The sequence below is a fragment of the Bombus bifarius genome, unplaced genomic scaffold (genome assembly GCF_011952205.1).
Source record: "Bombus bifarius isolate JDL3187 unplaced genomic scaffold, Bbif_JDL3187 scf7180000008026, whole genome shotgun sequence".
Lineage (NCBI taxonomy): Eukaryota > Metazoa > Arthropoda > Insecta > Hymenoptera > Apidae > Bombus > Bombus bifarius.
In genome coordinates, this window is record NW_022884399.1 from 215587 (window position 1) to 237767 (window position 22181).

The 22181-nt window shown below is 31.4% G+C and overlaps 1 protein-coding gene across 1 annotated transcript; it reads right to left on the reverse strand.

Annotated features, from left to right (window-relative positions):
• Window positions 1-13500: 13500 nt before the first annotated feature.
• Window positions 13501-18896, reverse strand: LOC117207284 (F-box/LRR-repeat protein 14). The gene has a single exon (XM_033447331.1). The coding sequence runs from the start codon at window positions 17541-17543 to the stop codon at window positions 16086-16088; it is 1458 nt and encodes a 485-aa protein (XP_033303222.1). The 5' UTR covers window positions 17544-18896; the 3' UTR covers window positions 13501-16085.
• Window positions 18897-22181: the final 3285 nt, after the last annotated feature.

The window sequence follows — 22181 nt, forward strand, 5'->3', positions numbered from 1 at the left end:
ATTAACAAAAATTGAAATCAACTGCTAGCCAGCTTTGGACACAATTTGTAGCAGTTATTAAGTTCCCATATTATTACAATTGTTTCCCAATGAATTAATAAGACGGATATCCATCTTGCAGTACTCAGGTTATTGGTGAATATTTAAGTACAAAATTCAAAGAACAGTGGCTGATTGTTTATAAAACTATTCTCTAGTCACCTCGGTGTTCTGACTCGCGTTCCTTATCTTTTTTCCTATGAGTCATTTAAAATTAACGGTCGACGTTATGTCAATTGAAAACAAAACATTTGAAGCAGCAAATCCGTACAGCATGTGATGAAGCTAATAATATATAATAACGAATATACAATATATAATAATAGTAAATAAAAAATAATAACTAATAATCGCACGATCAGGCAAACGATACATGTAACTGGATCTCGGAAACATCTTGAGTGCGACGCAAACTTCATAGTATCGCAACATTGTCTCTATCTCCTTCCAGCTTTCTATAAGTTGCCGTCTCGAACGCACAAACTGCGCGATTCAAAATTCACCGTCATTTGACATAAAAATCGATATAATTGTGGAAGAAATCAAGTTGCGTTAATCCGATTTGTGTCGCATTGCTTCCCTGAGGAGTAAGCGTAATAAAATATAGCCTATGTCCATCTGAAGGAAATGTATTTTTCAACAGTGAATATTATTACGATACTCAAATCGGTTGAATAGTTTCTGAAATTACTTCGAAAAAACAGAAAGGGATCTTATGTCTCTGTAATATTACTATGGAATATGCGTGGATATAGATGTACATATGTCTAAAAAAAACTGTCATGAAGCATTCAAATTTAATTGTGCTTATTATTAAGCATTGTGGTGGATCCATAATGGCGTGGGGCTGCTCTCGATATTTAGAGTTGTTAATTTAGTCATATGTTTCATCAAAGTCGGTACTTTGAAAAATCAAGGATATATCAAAATACTATAAAAAAATTTGTACAGAAGCATTTAATTAGAAAATTTATCCTGCAACTCCAATGTCTGGATTTCAAACCCATGAGACATTTATGGGATCATTTAAAAAAAGAGTTCGAGAAATAATAAAACTAAATTTTAAGAGGCATTGCAAACAGGCAACAATATCGCTAATAATTTTATTAATTCTATCCGAACAAAACTAAGCCGTTATTCGTAGTAAAAAATATTATAATATCATATCAGAATACATAGACATACGTATTTTTTTTATTTTATGTACATTAATCATATCATTAACTTAGGTACCTTTCGAATTATATTCAAAATAAATATCTATTTTCTTAAAAGTTGTAAGAATATTTTCAAATTTTTTCTTGCTTATATATTTAACAATGCACCTCTAATTTGTAGCAGGATTTTTCATTTATCTAATATTTAATATTTAATATTAATAATTTGATTTTGAAGTAATAAAGTCTGATTTTTCAAACCTGCCAATTTACTTTTTAAGACTATATCTTTATACGAACGTTATTCCCTTTTCTCCTTTTCTATGGCGCATCAAATTTATATCCAAAATCTTGCCTGAGCTTTTTGGAACATACTGCGGATAAAAAGAATTAATCCATAAGACAATAATAGTGATGACCATGTATTACTTATAAACAGATGAAATACATACAGAGTGGGTCAATAAAAAATACTATCTAAAATAACTCGTTCTCCATTTGTTTGATCGAAAAACGTCTTAAATGAATTATGTTACATTTGAAGGGAATTATCGAATGGATACAATTTTATTTTCTGACATGTCAAGATGACCTTGAATTTTTTTAATGGTACCGTATATTTTCTGCGACATTAATCGATCCTGGACATTCTCTACAAAAAAGTATTAACTTACTTATACCGAAAAACCATTAGTTTGACAGATATTTTAACTTTAATTTGTTGAATTTAGTGTATGAAGGACAAAGACAACGTCAGTTGTCGCTACCAACATAATTCATTTAAAACGTTTTTCGATGAAACCAATAGGTAACGAGTTATTCTAGATAGTTCTGTTTATTGACTCACCATGTACGTATAAACTCTGATAGTTCAAATCAAATAAACTTTTACTTCTTTACATGACACCATATGATATCTTTTATGTAATGTTGATGGCTATACGCAGCGAATTCAACACGGCTGTGTTTCCTCAATAATTTCTTTAGAGAATCAGTCAAAAAATGCATATATTAGTACAAAATACATATATATTAGTATTCTGTAATTGAGATAATCCGAGTATCGTTATCTATACAAATCCGCTATTTTCCGTGCATATATTCTGCATACACAGTACAATAATAATATATCAACTATAACAAATAAACATCGCTTTTACTAAACTGACAAGTTTAAAATACACTTATTACAACAGCATAAACATGTACCATGGCAAGAGAAGCAATCTTTGACTAACGTTTATACCGTTTGCATTCAGTAAAGCTGCGCACACACTAGCGACAGTTTGTCGTTTCTGAAAAGAGCATCTGTTGATAATGCTTATATGGACGTGCGCATATTTGACGACGCGACTGCAGGACGACTTTTTGTTATTAGAAGACGAAGAAATTGAACCGTTGATTGAAAAGCATTTTTAATTGATTCGATAGAAAGCATTACTGGATACTTCTATAACTGACTTACTTGTTAATGAGTAAATTTGTTACACTTTAGATCGATCTTTTCATAAGTTACTAGAGAAAAGCAATTGTTCATAATATCGTTGAATTCCTCTCGATGTTATCTTCGATACTAAATAAAGAAACGAATAGTATCACTAAAGAAGATCCAGACTCAGGCAAATTTTGATCTTGTCTTGAATCAACAAATTTGCGACTATTTCTATCTTTGCAATTTGTTACCAGTTGACAATAAATGCTGACTAATTTTCGTTCGAAACATTTTCTTATCAGATGACTGGAAATACCAGAAGAATCGTGCCAACCATTACGATGAACACCCTGTATATAGCTTTATTAGTTAAGCTTCTGATTTATATATCATTTATTACAAAACACCAATTCATTTTGATGTACTTAAAATGGAAATTTAAACAAATCGTTGCAGGTGTAACGTCAGAAAAATATTCGTACTCTTACACGTTACGCCGTTGTGAAATCAAAATATTTATAAATTCCACAATCCGTTCGTCGCTTTAAAGTACATAACTGTATGTCTGACATGAATACTTAACATCAGATTGCTACAAGCAATATTGCAAAATTCAACAGCCAATTGAACAACTTGCACGCTTGGGATCTCAATTCATCGAACTATTAAAATCCGTATATAATGTTTTACTCCACAATAATCTACTGTCGACTGGTAGTCGTATTTTGTATGCTATATATACACGTTGTTAATATGCTTTTATAACAGAATAAAATTAAAAAGAAAAAGGGAAATGTTACGAAAAAAGACGATAAAAAAGAAAATCTCTTTGATGTACCATCCTGCATTTTCCGATACACACAGTGACATTACGCGTGCGTTTTTAAGAATACGAATCAGAGGCACATGTAACGTTGGTCAACGAGGTTGTACCTGCTGGATCACGCGAGAACAACGAAGTAACGTAACAGGCGTCATTGCGCGTGCGTCACCTAACATTCAAGAGGAAATGTCACCACCATCGTGTGGCTCTACTGTATTACTCGACCTCGGGATGCTTATCTTATAAAAATCTGCGCACGTTCTCCTTCCTCCCATCGCTGATCACACGTGAACAATCTTCAATTCGGGCGTTACTACGTGTATATCCAAATTTTCTTTACAATTATCATTAATATTTCCTTTTGTCCTTAGCGTTTTTATCAACTATTCTTTTTTTTATTACTCATCTATCCTTATGCCCTTATTAGTATTTATTTATCTTTCTTATTTCGCTTTCCTTTTTACTGTTGTAATCGTATTTGAAGGGCAAGGGGCAGAAACGAGGAATGTTCATTTTTCGTGATTCTCCATTTTACAGCTCTCTTTGTCTAGCAAGCGTAGGATTCTATCGCTATGGAAAAATTATTTTTATTTACGGCGAATTGTAGCGTGTAAAAGATCGTATTTATCTTTCTTTATTGTGATTTTCCATTCAGAGTTCAGATGAAAAGATCGAATCGAATGTAAAGTAGTGATGCCAAAGAGGAGCTAGAAGAGATGCAAAACAGATAGACTGATTTTGAGCGACAATTAGTTTATAACAATTGTGAAAAGGCTAAGACTTCAATTCCACGAAGTAAACGAAAACTTCAGATGTGAAGGTCTAAACTGTTTTGAAACTACAAATGCTGAAGAAAGACAAGCTATTGCGATAAATTTAGCAGTCTACATTCAATCAACGCATGTCTCTTATTGTTGAAAGCGATAAGTGTCATTATAACACGATGTAACATTTCGTTATAAAATCAGAATAAAAGGAGAAAATATCGTTCGACATCTGTTTATGTCGATTTATTTCGATTCATGCATTAGAGCACATTCGAAGGTATTTTAAAATTGATAAAACACCTACACTCGATAAAAGAGGTCAACACTCTTTAGAACATTAGAAATTAAATGAAAATTAAAATAAAGAAAAGCAAATCCGAGAACACATTGCTTCTTTTTGAAGAAGGCCGAATCACTATACTCTACAAAACTCTAAAAAATTATATACGCATATTTGAAAGTTGAATGTTTCTAAAATGTTTGAGATCTCTTATGGTGATTAAAATATTTCATACCAAGTTTATGTTTATTTTATGAGAGAAAACGGACTGCTCGAATGTAGGTGAGAGTTCAGGAGCAACTTCGACTTCGAAGCAATAGAAATGTACTCTAAAACAAAATATTTCATTGCCTGACATAACGAAGAATGATGTTTATTACAGGAGACAGATTTCTCGTTCAACCTTCATACATTTACTTCAGGAAAATCTGTTTTTTACCTATCTAAAGTTTTTAGGAGAGAAAGCTTCAGATAGAGTTTCTTCGATCCTTTTTTCTTTTAATACAATATTTTGTAGCAAAATGTTCCTTATTTACATTGTCTTTTGTGATTCAACAAACGCGATATGACGGACAGAACGAAAATGTCACCACTGTAGTTAGATTACTTCGTTATACAGGGTGTTTTGGTACAAGTAGTACAATCGAAAATGAGTAGATTCCTTATGAAAAAATCGACCGAAGATATAGAATAACGATTTTTTTTGCTTGCGGCCTTGTTTCTGAGAAAATTAAGTTTGAAAATTCTTCGTGTACAAGGGCATTCGCCACGCTGTTGACTTAATCGATACTACTATAATGGTATTAGATTGGCTTCTTCGTGTGTTTATGATCATGTAAACATTAGTAATGTCATGCTTGGTTTTAGTAGAAAATTGATTTTGTATGCCAGCAAATCACCGGACCTCACTTCATTGCACATTTCTTCATGGAATCGCATGAAAGAATTCGTGTATGTCGAATAGCATAGGAAACATGAATAATTATAAAGCATCTGAAGAAATACGAACTCAAAATTCATTGGCATTAGTCCATGTTTCCATGATTCGACAAGCAATTCGTTTACGGCAAGACGCGCGACGACAATCTCGATAATTTCCTCGTTAATGTAAGTTTTAATTCCGCCAAAATAGAATTAGGCAATCTCCTTCATAATATCGTCAAAATATAATACTAGCGTATAGTGTATACACTTAAGTGAAATGCGTGGCAAGTACTCACGCATACGAAGAATTTTCAAACTTAATTTTCTCGAAAACTTAGTCGCAAACAAAAAATCGTTATTCTATATCTTCAATTTATTTTTTCATAAGGAATCCACTCATTTCCGGTTGGGTACTACCCGTACTCAAATATCTTCTCTGTAGTGTTCACGAGTTAAAAAAATTGAATTCGATTCATGTTACTTTCTCTGTTAGATGACATTCATATTTAAAATACGATAAAGATATGGAGTTAATCAGAAGACGAGGATGGAGTCAACAAAGGATTGGGTCAATGTACTGCGTGATGTACGAAGTAAGCCCTTCAAGTTGTAAAGATAAATCAAAATATAAGGGAATGAACATTCTTCCTGCGAGAAAGATTTGTCAAGATCATATGTCTATGTCCATATGTCCATCTTTCATTCAACAAGTAAGAGAATTACGAATATTATGTGATAAACCTAGGTTTATTTCTTACCCAGCTGTTTATAATGACTGTTAATTAAGCAGTGTTATCACCAATAAAAAAAGAAGACGAGGCAATAAAACAAAGAAAGGGAAGTTTGAATTTCTCAACAAAGCATATACAGAATTGTTAGCTATTTCAAAGGTAAGATACCAAGACCTTACAGTCCTAAAAAACTTATGCGCTTCTAAGACTCCGTGATTTTATAAGATGATTTTATATTACGTATATTAAAATACATACATAAGAAATGAAAAAAGAGTCAGTGGGTATTAATGAGCATTAACAAGTGGCGTTTTTTTCTTTCAAATAATAATAGTTTCACTAATAATGGAATCATTTACTTTATTTCAATTTTTTATGGCGTCCAAATTTGACAAGAATTACAATTACATTAAGATAATTACTATTTTAATATTTCTTTTTGTAATGTTTAATGTATAAACTTCATTTTATAAACAAAACAGTTAAATTCATTGAAAGTTGCCTATTTATGGACTAGTGGACTAAAAAAGTTAAGATTAAAGCTGAATTTTTTGAATAAACATATTTCGTGATAGTCCTTGTTTCTCTCCCTTACTCTTTATTTATATTTAGTTTAACCAATTATAATATAATAAAACATCCTTACTTTCAATGACGTTTTTATTTCAATTAGTTCCTATTACTTAGGCATATAAGCATCTAAAGTAAAATTTTGTTTGTCAATAATTTGATAACACTATAGAAATTAATACATGAATATACGGCACAATTAATTCAAAGCGTGTGAAACCGATTAAAAATTTATATCCAATCTGAGGGAAGTTAAACAATGAATTATATTATATATTTAATAATTATCATTAATATATTTTGGCATATGAATCGTACAGCGTTTGTGACAGAAAACCGAGGGAGAAATTGGTGAAACGTGAAAAACGTGTAAAAACTTCCCATACAGAAAAGGAATCTAAACTTAAGTGGAGAAAAACAAGGAATAATAATATGTAGAAAGGAAGGGAGGGGGAAGAAACAAAAGAAATGGCTATAGAAAGAGAAGAACTGCAGGATATAAAAACGTTTAAATACCGAAAATCCAACAAATTTAGATGAATGATAAAACCATTTTTATTAATAAAAATCGGTAGTAGCATAGCTATCGGAGGTTTGAGAATGGGGAAAGAAAAAAAGGATAAGAAAAATACAGACAAAATACACACATAAAATAGGTACTACGTAGAGCTATAATAGATAGATAGTAGCACTCCAAAATATATAATGTTAAAAAAGACAAAAAGAAAAAAGGCAAGAATCAAAAACCACAGGAGGGGAGCTTTGAACTTCTGAATGTATAAAATAGAAAGAAAGAGAAAAGAAAAATAGGTGCGAGTAGAGAAAACTACTGAAGAAGGACCGAATACGAACTTTAGGTAAGATTAAACTAAGAAGAAGAAAACAGAGAAGGATTAGAAGAAAACATAAATACAAGGCAGGAATTAACTGGCAAGGAAAAAATTGTGTATACAAAAACAGAAAAATAAACAGAGTTAGATATAATAGAATAATAGGACAAATATGTCACACAAATCTATCAACGTACTTAAGAAAGAGAGAAAAAAAGAATATTGTTTGTAAGAGTAAGGTATGGAAATAAGGAAAAGAAAAGTAAATATTAGCTGGAAACAAGTTTAATTCCTAAATCTAAAATCTAATTAACAAATGTGTTTACCAATAACGTATGAACCGAACAATGAATTAAAGTTAAAGAAATCTACAGCACGTACTGTAGAGGGTATTGTAAGCGCGTTTATTCAGCATCCAGCTTAAGGAAGGTCTCGCATACCAAACACAAATAAATCAAAGTAGTAAACTAACATTTTGATTGATTTTTCTACTATAGACATCTAGCTCGTCTAAAAATTGTTGTTTTTCTTGCTTTTTCTAGAAAAATGTCATTAGAAGTTTAAGCTTGCTTTCGCGAAATTATTTTTTTCTAAATTGGCGTGCAAGAATAACTGAAAATTAATAAGGTGATTGATTCCAAGCGAAGATTACTCATCTTATAATAAACCTCGTTGAAAATTATATCTATTATATGACTTATATAAAGTCAACTTACCTGTCGAAAAAAGTTCATTTTACTTCCAAACGAGAACTTTTTCGATTCTCGATGTTCTTTTTAGAAATATGTATAATGCTGATACAAATTATCTAACTTTACGAAAATTGTTCATTTTTTGTCTTTTAATGAATATGACAAATGCTACATCCCACGCCAATAGCAATTGATTGTACACTGCACACTGTCCGATAAACAATAAAAAATGTTTTCTATAATTGAATGTCTTCTTACATCTCAAGAAAGTTTAGTTCCATATTATCAGTTGACTTTAGAGTTGTTATACAAGATTTCTCATTTAAATACACGTACTTCTACGGCACGATATATTAAAACGCAAGACTCGTGTGATTCGATTCAACTTTGTTCAACTATTCGTTGTAAATAAATGTAGCATCGAATAAAGAAAAATGAATCTGTTTCGACATGATTCAACTCGGCTCGGCTCGGATTGGTTCGTAAACTCTTTTTGAAGAACTATAAAATTAATTCAGTAACAATATATGTATGTATGTAGACTCGATACATACGTATGTACATATATGCTTAATCTATAGACGTAGAAAAATAGCAAGATCAGTCACACTGTCGAAACGTTTATGGCCCGATTCGTATTCACTAATTCTGACGAACATACAGGCTCGCCAGCAGAGTCAGAATACTGTTTTTAGCTCCCAAAATTGTATTTTTCTTGTAATCCTTTAGCGAATTTGCACTATATTAAATGTATCATCAATACGGAGAACACATAATTGGCGTAATATTATCTGTGTTATCAGAGACTATTACTTTTCGTTTAAAATTACCAATTTATCTTTTATTAGTTACCTATTACGTGGTTTATATGCCTGGTATAATAAAGGCTTTCCAGCGATTCAATATTTAAATTATCATAATTAATTGAAACTTCTTCTACCGTAACCGATCGAAAAGAATAAATGTGATTTTAAGAAATTTACATTAATTTTAAAAATTTACGAAATATAAAAGGAAAAACCTTGATATAATATAATTGATATACTTGCAACTAAAGTACAGTGCATATAATAAAAAAATATAATGTATGAAGAATTTTATAGAAATTATATACATACATAAAAATATCGTAAAAATAATTATAATAATTATGTATGTGAGTGGGTGTGGGCACGAGTGAGTGTATGTAGGATATTGAAAAAAACATATTTGTAAAAATACAAATGAAATGTATTAACATTTAAAGAAATATATTATAAAATATTAACAAACGCAATTACTTTTCGCAGTGTCAACACGTTTAACGTCAATAGTGAATCGTCAATAATTGTTTATAAGGATATTTGCCATGTTTCTGCATGTCAGTAACGGCTAATAGCAACAGCTGCTAGTAACTGTCATAATGAATTTACGTATAATTTTCTATAACAAAGTTGTATTTTACAATTTCTCAATTTGAAGTGAGTAATGAGATAACCTTTTTACAAACAGTCAATGTAAAAAATTGACCTGCAAAAACAAGGCGTACACAAATATATGCATGTATATACGTCTCTAGATATTAGATATGCATCCTTTAGAGACTGTTGATTTAAATGAGCATGGTAACATACAACTGTGGTAAAATAATACTTAGGAACAGAAGTTATTTACAACTATCAATTTATCATCATCGAAATGAGATAAATTTGCCAAATATGAAAATAACAAGTCAATATGAAAAAACGAATTAATATACATACTTGTTATCAATAAAAATTAAATAAAATTCAATACGTATAAGTATTATAATTTAAAAATATAAATCAACTGCACTTTATCTCTTAACATATTGTTAGTCGTAGATTGACAAATATTTGATATACACTAATTCGAGCAAAAATGTCTGTGCATTTGACTAGCAGTTCCTAACAAATTTATTATTTGCCAGAACGTAAGTATGCATTATCGGTAGTATCATGATAATTAATGAATTCAAAATTAACACGTCCTGTTTTGTTGATAATAACCCAACTCTAACATAAAAACATTTAGATAACAAACGTTGTTCCTTCATTTTTAGAGTTCTCATCTAGAACATAATCTCTACATAATTTCCTATATCATTCGAATACATTTTACATCTTCTTTTTACATTTTCAATTGTCTGAATGTAAATAACGGATACAGATCATTATTAACATGAACAAAAAGGATGTCAGAAATAGCAAGTAGAAATAACATAACATAACATAAACAAGCTTTCAAAAAAATATTTCATTTTGAGAAAAACAACTTTGAAAATCTATAATTATCTAATTTGATGAGATAAAAGTTAATAATAGTGTACTAGTATTACTAGTACACTAATAATAATACTAGTACTCTGAATGGAATTATATTACCGTTCATTGAAAAAAGTACGAAGAAGTCATACAGAATTGGCTAAAAATTCAACAACTTTCTAGTTTGGATTAGTCAATATAAAATTTCAACCTAAACCCTGTGGGAAATTATAATTATCAAAAATACGAATAAGCGATTTATACTATTCTGGATTTAAAACCAACGATATTAAATATTATCAAAATTTAACGGAAAATATATCAATTAATGCTGTTTTAAAAGTCAAAGATTTAGAGGCAAAATACTAATAATTCTTTAAAGATCAAATATTGTATTGTTCAAAACATATCGTACAAACATGAGTTAAGTTATATGCTAGGGCTCTTACCATCCGCACTACCTAAATATAAGCATGAGTAGTGGAGTATCCGGGTTCAACTTTTTTTTCATGATTATTCAAATATATATGAAGCTTTTCTTATATATTTGAGTTTAGCTTAAGGAAACCAAGTTTAATATTAGTAATATTAATATAGTATTGTTAAGAAGTACGCCGCGTCTATGGATTTACAGTGACCCACCATGGGACAAGGGTGGCTCTAAGAAGAGTTAGAAACAGTATTCACTTCAGATGCAGAAGATGTGAAGTCCAAGCCTAGAGTTTACCAGGACTACATATTAGGTATGTATATATTCATTAAGACGTAGAGCATAAGAAGACACAACGAGGTATGCGACTTGATCATCGAAAAAGCTGTTAAACGGTGCACGATATTCAAAGAACCACTGATGAATGTAATGAATCAGCTGTGTCAGTCTGATGCAGTCATTACAGATCGTGTTACGGTTTACAGCGGACGTTAAAGTATGCTATGAAGAGAAAAATAACTTGAATAAAGCGTACAAGGACAAGATCAAAAGTACAAAGATACCGCAAAGTTAATTAAACGAAGAGTAAATGCAGCTACAGCTGTTGTCCTACCAGTGATGATCGGATGTGAAGAGGCAGTGCTCTAAATCATCAAGGAAGACAAAGAAGACGTCCTTAGAAATTATAAACTAACATCATAGCCTATAATTACGTAAGGTGATCGTTAATTACATCGTGTATTTATTCAAATCGTTTATTCCTTAGATAATCTCAATTTTAACGAGTAACTGTAATGAAAACTATCTCATGGCTATGACTAACTTATTTATTGTTTTACATAACGACTGTCTGTGGGCTAATGATAACGAAGAAGAAAACTGTCAACTGATATGTCTATGTATACATAGCTCATCTCGGCTTTCTACATCGAACGGTGCGAATACTGTCATACTTTTGTCCGAGTAGGGCGCGAAGTGGATCCTGCATGAATAAAGTTCAGGGTGACACCTTCTCGCGTCATTCCGAAAGAGTTCCTCTTATTAACTTTTTTTAGAATGTGGCAAGTTTCTTAGCAGCGGTGTTGGAAAGGTGTCCTTATTTTGACCAATCCATTCGTGGATTGTTATTGTTATTATTGTTGTTGTTATGAACGCTTTATTATCATCTGGCAAAAGACATTGTACCTCAGAAGTATTACACCACCCTTTGGATGTTGGTACAGAAGTAATCAAGTATTCGGATACTCGGATCTAAATCGAGCGAGTAACCAAGTACTCAGTTATATTCGGATACCTGGATGTGAATTCAGTGAGTATCCGAGTATCACATTCGGTAGATCCGAGCAATAGTAAGAGCGCTAGTATATGCTCATAATTAAATTGATTTTTATTCATTGAAAATTGAAATCTGTGCCGCATGTATTGATAAAATCGTAAATGAACATTTTTCAAATTAACTGTATAAGTTTTTTTTTTTTTAAACATGCTATGTACGTATGTAGCAACGAATGATCAAGATTCAGCATTTTCTTCATTTTAATGTTGAGTACCTGAATACAAACGTGTCTATGAACGATTGTTAGAAATATTTAATAATATTCTAGTGGAAAATATAGATACATGCAATCTTTTTACTTTAACAACGTGTAGAGTTACGACAAAACATTTTGAAAATATAAATATAAAATGACTACTAAAAGATACTGTCTTGGAAAAGACAGAACTTAAAAAGGGGCGTTAAATTTTTTTTATTACACATCGAAGATATGAGCGTTTTTGAAGCAATTCTTATATTAGCTGACCAAATAAAATTCATTAAATAGAATTATAACTTGAAAGAGTATGTAAAAATTTAGAATAAGAAAAAGATTGAAAGTTGATGTCTCATCTCAGAAATAACTTTCTAGATCTAGTATCCTTCGCTGTTTTCTTTTTTTATTATAAGAACACATTAAGCATGAAAAATTATTTATTTACTTATAATGATCGTTGAATTATTTTCATCATTCAACTGGATATATTTGTAAACTTAACCATGTTCGTTTTAATAGAACATCATTCACTTTCTATTCTAAATTTTACACATTTTAAAACATGAATGGATTTATATGCGAAACAAAGTTCTACTTTTGGCTGCAAATAAATAGCAACTATTTATCGTTTGTATTACATTATTAATAAAAAAGTTCTTATTGGTTAACATTCTAAATACAATATATATCATATACCCATGTAGTACTTTGAAAAAAGTCATTGATATTGAGAATTGTTTTTATTACTGTTCGAATACATGACTGAGAAGCCAATTTTTGTACAAATTTGTGTAACATATTCGTGTCAACTAATATTACTGCTTCCTTTTTTCCTACATTTTTTGTCGTTTTAATTACCTATATTTTTTAAATGCAAAAATATATGTTAGTTTAGTATAAGAACATAGAACTAAAATATATACGTACATAGATGTATTAGATCTATCGATCAAAATGTTTAAGAAGAAAGTCAAATAAAGCAGATATAAGCAGTCAAATATTGCACACACGGATATATAAATAAAGAAAAGAAATATATAATTGCTTAGAGTGTAAAGAAATAGAGTTGTATAAATCATTAAAAGAGATAAAAATCGTGTGCATGTATTATCAAAAGTAAAAATTAGATTGTATATTTCTGATACAAATGACGATCCTTGCTAAAGTCATGTTTAATAATTACTTCGTCATGAATACTTAACTTTCTTCAGAATTTACTATCTATCTTTATCCATAACAATAATAGTCGAACATAATATTAAAAAACTAATACAAAGATACTTAACGATAATGCATCTAAAAATCCTAGTCAAATGCGTTATAACTTTTTCGATAAGCTATCTACGCGAATAGTAATTGTAATTTCTTCCGACTACAAATAACAAAAAGTGCAAATGCACAATATAGAAATTAAAAAGGAAAACCCCAATATATGTTTTAAACAAAAATTATGCGAAATATGACATCCTCCGAAAAGATGGACATATGGACGTATATACTTAGATTTATCATGATCAAATAAAACGTTAAAACAAATAATTTTGCTATTCGAATTATGCTATTTCATTCGAATTCAACATTGACATAACAACGCAGGTTGCTTCTTCTAATTCTAATACATATTCTGTTTGTAACTTGTCTGGACAAATGAAATTGCTACGATTAAATTATATGCTATTAAATTTGATTTTGTTTATTGCTATATGCATACTTTGTTTTATACCTACACATTATTTTTATCTTCTTCAGTTCGTATATAGAATATCACCTAATTCTTGCCTACGATAACAGAAAATTTGCTAAATCAGATATAATACAACGTACTAATCCTTTTCATTCCTCACGCTCACCTCTTTTTCTCGTTTCTTTTTCTTCTCTTTGCTTGTATGTATTTATATGCTTTTAAGGAACGGATATATGTTTCAATATCATTTATATAAAATAAAAGCATGTTTGATGTTATGGATGATCTGTACAGACAAAATAATCGTATCATATAACCTGAAGTCTAGCAAAGCGTACGTATTCGATAACATTTTTCTTACTATCATACTAAATTCGAACTTATATTATGAAGAAAAAAGCAACGATTTTCGCTAATCAGGCAAACATAACGAGTGTGTCTCTACATACTATCTCATATTAAAATAATCGAATCACGTTGAAAACGAACGAATCAGGCGATTATAGTATTATTCTAATCTCCGTATTCTTTGGTATGCGTAATATGTTAGATAATTACGATGATTCGACGAAAAGATCTTCGCTCAAATAACAAATACAACGATCTCGTTATAGAAGGCACATGAATAAAAAAAATAACAGATGGTAATGAGTAACTAGCAAGGTTTTAACTAAAAAGTATCTACGTGAAATTACATTTAAGAAATAAATTGAGAAACTTGGGTCTTTTTATGTAAAAGACTTGGTAATGTTCGTACAAAGAGATCAATCGAAAACAATACGCAATTACGACGACAAAACGTTTGGTAACAGAAAATATTTGACCGATTACCTACTTCGTGCATGTATTGTTGTGTATATGCGTATATGCGTGTAAATACAAATACATATATGTAAGGTATGCATATACGTTTACGTAGAAGATGAAAAATGTATAAAACATTGCAAAGAGACCGAGAGAGCGGCAAATGATTCTAATCGATCAAGTATAACACCTTGGTTAAATTGTTACGATATTTCGTTCATTAAAGAGACATAGATTTACGTATCAGATTCGTATGTTCATATGTATGTACATATGTATGTATATTTAAGAAAATAAGCATATTTCTTGACACGATAATGGAATAAAGAAATAAAGAAACAGCTCGATACGCGTTTTCCATTGCGTGCATGTGCAGAACGCTTTGGAAAGCACGAAAAGAGCGTAAACGTTAGACTAGAGTGTAATTAAATCTTCAACGTTTAATTCCGATAAGGTTATGACAAAGGAAACAAACGTACGATTAAAGAAACGAATGGGTTTTCGAACATACGCAAATGCTGCGTATTTATCGTAAATGAAATTAGTTTCCAATGATATAAATATATTGAATATTGATATACCGATATCGCAGTAAGTGCGGGTTGAACGAAGCACTGAAAATTTGAGAAAAAGTTTTTGTTCTGAAAAATAAAGTATATATGTATATGGAACCGATGATTAATGAATCCTGTTCGTCACTTTGTAACATTAATGATCGAAAAGTGTGAAAATTTGTCTTTGACACGATACGCAAGGATGGCAAGAGAAGAAGAAAAAATGAGTGTGAGACATCTTACATAATCGTCGCATGATCAAAAAGAAAAAAAAAAGACGAGGAATCTGCTGCTGTTGCTACTACTGTCCACAAGTGATTTGATAGGATAGCGTATAAAAAGTAGTACGTAAGAAGACGCGGCGTAGGCGGGGTGGGATGGAGAAGAAGTGTTAGGGACGTTGGTAAAGGAAAAAAAAAGAATTAAAAGAGAAAATAATTAGGAGAAATACAAGTATAAAATCGGCATGGCATCCGGCGATGTTTCGCAGGCACCGAGGAAACACGTTCGTCGAATACTCGTACGAATATAGGGACGCAAATAGTGCATGTAGTACGGTTGAGAAAAAGCCATCACCGCACGTGCCAAAGACCAAGATTTAACGTACTCAATTGCGGCAACTTCATAATCCTCTCTAGACCGTTGGTACTTATCCTGGTGCATCCATAAAGATCGATACATTTCAAATGTTTCATACTCTCGGCGATGGTGTAGAGTCCTTTATCCGTTAATCTGCTGCACTGGCCGATGTTCAGTGTTTCGAGATCGTGCAAGGTCTTTGCGATCTTACAGATACCTTCGTCGCTGATTTGACAGGCAGAGAGAGAAAGTAATTTTAAATTAAACAATCCTTGGGAAATGTGAACGAGCGCTTGATCTCCAATCTTGTCGCAGAACGATACATCCAACGAGGAAATCCTGCTGCCACCTTCCGCGAGATAAGCCATACCGATGTCGGAGATATTATCGCAGGATCGAAGATTCAGTTCGCGCAAGCTAGACATCTTGGCCAGATGTTTCAACCCCGAATCGGTGATACACACACAAAACGAAAGGTTAATGGATTTCAAGGTAGTTAAACCGATCGACACGTGCCTGAGGGCTTCGTCGCTCAACCGTTGACAATCTTGAAGACTCAAATGCTCCAACGCGAGATTTCCCCCGGCTGATTCTCGATTTACACCAGCCAAATGAGCGATACCCAAATCAGATACTTGCCAACAGCTTCGTAAATCGAGTCTTTTTAACTTTTTCAAATTCCATGCTATACAGAGAAGTCCTCCGTTTGTAATGTTACAGCAACCACCGAGTTCTAAATGCTCGAGATTTTTTAAATACTGCACTATCCTACCGAGAGAAATATCCGACACTTGTTTGCACAGTGAAAGATTCAGTTCGATAAGCGTGGCATATTCTTGACAGAAAGCGTTGATTAAGCCTACATCGGTGATATTATAGCAACCTGAAAGATTCAAGGCCTCCAAGTTCGGCACGCCTTTCAAAACATCGCCGAGACCTCTTCGCAATGACAATACCTGGACCCTTTTTACCCCTCTTCTTACCAGACTAGCAAATAATGCTGGGGCCTGCTTTCTTAGGTGTAACCTGGCCTCAACCCCTCGCCAGACAGACCGGTAATATGCCGCGTCTCTCCACGCGGTACATACTTGGGCAGCGCGTCCTTTATCCCTGACCTCCAGGTAGCTAAAGATCAGCGCCAATATTTCAGGATACAGGCAGGAGATATGCGTGCTCGGTACTGTGACAGTACCACGAGCAGTTACTTGCGGTTGTTGCCTCGACGAAAGACCTTGCGCGTACACCGGTAAGCCAGTCGTCGCACCGCTGGTATAATGTGACGGCGCGTTACTTGAGTTGTAAAGAATCCCCTGATTCTGCGGCGACGTCGGTATCGCAGCCAGGTGCGGCTGGTGTAACTGATAATAATGTCCTGAACGATGAAGCAACGTTGTGCCGCGACTTGGCGTCAATGCCGGAAGTTCCGTCATCAACAGCTGACTTTCCTCCATCTTGCCCACTGATATATACACACGCGCACACACATATACACGTTTTTCAAAAACTTCGAGCCTTCACAATTATTTCACGCACGTTTCCTTCTTTCTTCTCTTTGTTTCTTCTTTCCCGTTTCCTTTGCCTTACCGTCTTTTCCTCTCCCTTCCCTTCCCTTTCCTTTCCTTCCCTTCCCTTCCCTTCCCTTCCCCAATATCCTCCAGTCCGTCTTTATGGAATCATCTCTTCACACCTCTGACTCTCGCTTTTCCTTTCTTCCATGCACCGCTATTCTCCTTCTTCCTCACACTCAACGATCTTGTACCATGCACGATTCATATTTCAAGTACAATCTTCGATTCTTTTGTCTAAATATTAATTCGAGATCGGCAATAATCAGTCTTGAACAGTTTACTTTTCTGTCGTACCGATCGTTTGATTAAATTTATCAGCAACGATAAACCCATTCTAACTAACAAAACGAAACAAAAGGGAGAAAGTTCGTCGATTGTTTTGCTTTACGATTTTCTGTCCCACGCGGATCGCTTAGCACTCGCGAAACACCGCATATCACATGTAACACTACCGTATTTTTCGATTCCTATTTCCCTTCTTCCACGCGTTTCGCTTTCTTCCTTCTTTCTTGTTCTCTATATTTCTCTCCCTTACTCGCTCGTTCCCTCGCTCCTTCCCCAAGCTCCCTCCTTTAACCTCCCTCACACCGTCCTTCTCTTCTTCTTCTCTTTCTATATATGTACAAATACGTGTATATATTCATCTACTATAGAGTACATACACACACGCGCGCACGCGCGCGCGCGTGTGCGTGCGTGTGCTTGACTGCCCGTGTATATAACTTTATTACGTATCTGTATCTGTAAGCGCGCCCGCAAGCGCGCGTATCTATATATGTGTGCATACGCGTACGTCGTGCGTGTCGTGCGTACAATGTGTAGTAAATTTTTCTTTCTCTTTCTTCGATGTTTGTATCACCCCACCAGCACTTCCCCTCGTTATTCTGAACTTTTTCTCGCTTGCGATCGTTGATTTCTTTTCGATTCTGCTCTCTTTACCCCAGTTATTACTTTTTCTTAGACGCGATACGAGTATCAGCGATACTCACACGCACACCGCCGTTATCTCCTTTTCAGGTAAAAACAAATTATGAACAAATTATGTCAAGCGCCAAATTTATTCTTTTCCACACTCTGATATTGTGATATTGTCTTTGTATTCACTGCCTTAACGGTTAAACGTGTCACAAAACCACTCGCGTAACTGGCTTACTGGCTTCAAAACGAGACACATTGCCAAAACATAAACCGGTGCGCTGCCAGTCGCGAACTGTTGTTCCAGTTACCTAAAGTTAGATGTCGTGTCGTCGCTCTGTTATAGAAGGAGAGCAAACTTCATTCTAGCAAAATCCCGATTGGCTGCCAGCACTCGAGTCTCAGTCACGTGACTACGTTGGCGAATATCGATTCGGGTTGCGCTGCGGCGGCATTTTTAAGTTTTCGTCAGGAGGTGGGGGTACGACACCGTGTATTCCGAACCACGTTGCTAGAACACCTTTCCTTAAATTTTCCTACATACTGTATTCTTATTTTATATAACCTTTTTTCATTGATTTTGATTTTCTTTATTTTACAGTACTTTTTTTCATTATTAATTTGGAAAAGGAAAGAAATGGAATTCGTTCCTTGCGTTTTTTATCCTATATTGTAACGTTTTAATAATTATCAATAATCTTCATAAAAGATTAAACAGTTACAATATTATTTTCGTATAACTTATTTTAATTGGAATTACATAACGTTACGAAATAGTAAATAGTTGCATACGAAAAAGTAAAATAAAAATTCCTTATGAATATATATATAAGATATATTTCTATTAATATATTGTTTAAGAAATAGAGAATAATTACAAAAATTTATATACTGTTAAATAGATGAAACATTTTACAGACAAAACAAAGCGAGGCAATGTTACAATTACATTACATGAAAATTATAAGTAAATTTAGAATAATCAGTTCATAAACTTCATTATGCATAAAATATCTGCCATATTTTAATTAGCATAGCTTATTTTTAAAGTGGTAAGTTCTGTAGCATATACTCTATATTTAAAAGTAATTATTTAAGAGAAATTATTATAAATGAAACTATTATAATAGCATACGTTAGAAAAATTGAATATGTTTAGAGGTAATATTTTTTTGTAATATACAAAATAATAATACACAAACTAAAATTTTACCAGTATTTGACTCTAATATATATTGACTCTGGTGTATAGCAGGTAATAGATATATACATATATATATGTGAATTACCTACTACATAATGTTACTACGCGTTTATATTGTGTGCACGTGTATGTATATATATATACACGTTGCCTTGTGTATTATATATATATATGTATATATACATATATAAAATAATATGTAAATGCTCAACTTAATATTAATCAATGTAATAAATATTTCATACAATTAAAGTTATTTAATAATCTTTCTTTTCGTCAAAACGAAACACGTTGAGTAAGATCAATTTAAAATATGTGAGTGCTATAGATTTTAGAGTTTACTGACAAAGGATATGTATATATGTATGTATGTGTTTATAATGTATGTATATATGTATATATGTACCTATGTATGTATATATATATATACTATGTAAGTATGGATAACAATACTAGTATCATAATATATGTATAAATTACACTATATATCATTTTACACGTCTATAACAATACGTTATATGTAATTCTTATTAATTTATATGGTTACATGTAAAAATTTTTATATTATTCTTTTTATATACAAATTTTACAGATTCTCCTTTAAAAAATGTGAGGTTACGCAATTTTTTATGTGTGTATAGAGATATATAATAGATAATTTTCGTTTCAGCGATATTAGATAATATTTTACCGAATATTTCTTAAACCGTTTATAATTCATATTACTATTTTTAATTTATATTATTCTTTACCAATAAGTTTTACTACATTTGAAACATAATCTAATTGAATAAACAATTTTCTCTCTTTTTCTTTCTTAGATTTTATTCTCTTCTGCTTTTAAGATTTAATTTTTGAAAAAAAAGTTTACATATATATCTAATGATTTATAAATCAAAATAATGTGAGTAATTTTAATTACCGGAATAATACAATTATATTATATTTATAGCACTTGATCTTATAACACATGCTTAATCATTAAATGAAAATTCATTCCTAATAAGAAAAAAAGATATATCGTACAATAATCATTAGTTCCGTTACTGACATCCTTATTATCCACCCTTTTGTATTTAAGGGGTTTGAAGGAGTCCTGTATTCTTTACAAAATGTCTTTATTAGTTATATTATTGTTTTTAAAGAATAATCATTAGAAAACAACCTTTCCATATGTAATAACTAAATTTGAATTGAAACTACAATACAAAACAACTAAATCAACTAAATTAAAAACAAAATTTAAATCTCGTATGACTACAAAAGTTAGCTTTATATTTCTTAAACTTTAATTGTTTTTAATTTTATATTTTCCTATATCCTGCTCATTATAAATAATATACACTGACTGTTGATAATTCCATGTTTATTACATATCCTTATTTATTATGCAAATACTATTATTTGTACATATATATAAATTTATTAATCAAAATTATTCATTATGTATCAATATTTAATGATTCTATGTATTTTTTAATTTCTAGTGTTAACTTTTAGTTCAACAAAATTTTGAAATCAATATAAAACATATAATGGCTATGAAATATTATAATTATTATAATATTATTTAGTATTAGTTTCACATAAATTACATAGATATAAGAAATTAATTTAAATATACACGAGATAAATTTATCTTTCGCAAAGATGATTAATAATTTATTTTAGCATTTAGTAATGTACTAAAGTTTATATTGCTATACATCACAAATCTTGAATTATATAAAAAATAATGTTATTTAGGAAAAGTAATGTTATACATATTTGTTACTTTTAATGCAGGGTTTTTAATTAACAACTTAGCTTCACAAACCATATATCTTTCTTGATTGTAAAAATTGGGAGTAACATTAGGAAAATTTTTTAAATAAAAACCATTCAATTTAATAAGAAAATCAGTAAAAAAAACTAATTTAATCCGTATTCCCTATTTGAAATCTTATTCTTATCCGTATCTAGAACTCCAAAAATACCTTTGATCTAGTTTTCAAAAATTGTATTGTAATGCCTAAGGAAACTTTATTGCCTAAGGGATTAAACCAAAAAGGAAATTATTCTAACATCTTCAAATATCAATGCTTAATGTTACTTTTGTAAATAAATTGATTTAATCATGACAAATATATTTAAACTTGTTCATATTTCTTGTTAATTTTTACACCTTAATAGTAACTACTTAATAACAATAATTTTTGCGAACAGATTTTTATTTTTTTTTATAAACATTTTTGCAATATTATATTTATGTCTATAATTGCTGAAAACAAAGAAGTATATAAAAATGCATGATATCCAATACTTTAATTTATAATTGTCATAGAACTTAAATGTGAATAAAAATGGGAGAGGTAATAAAGAATCTAAAAAAATATGAAGTATATTCACACACAACACACATA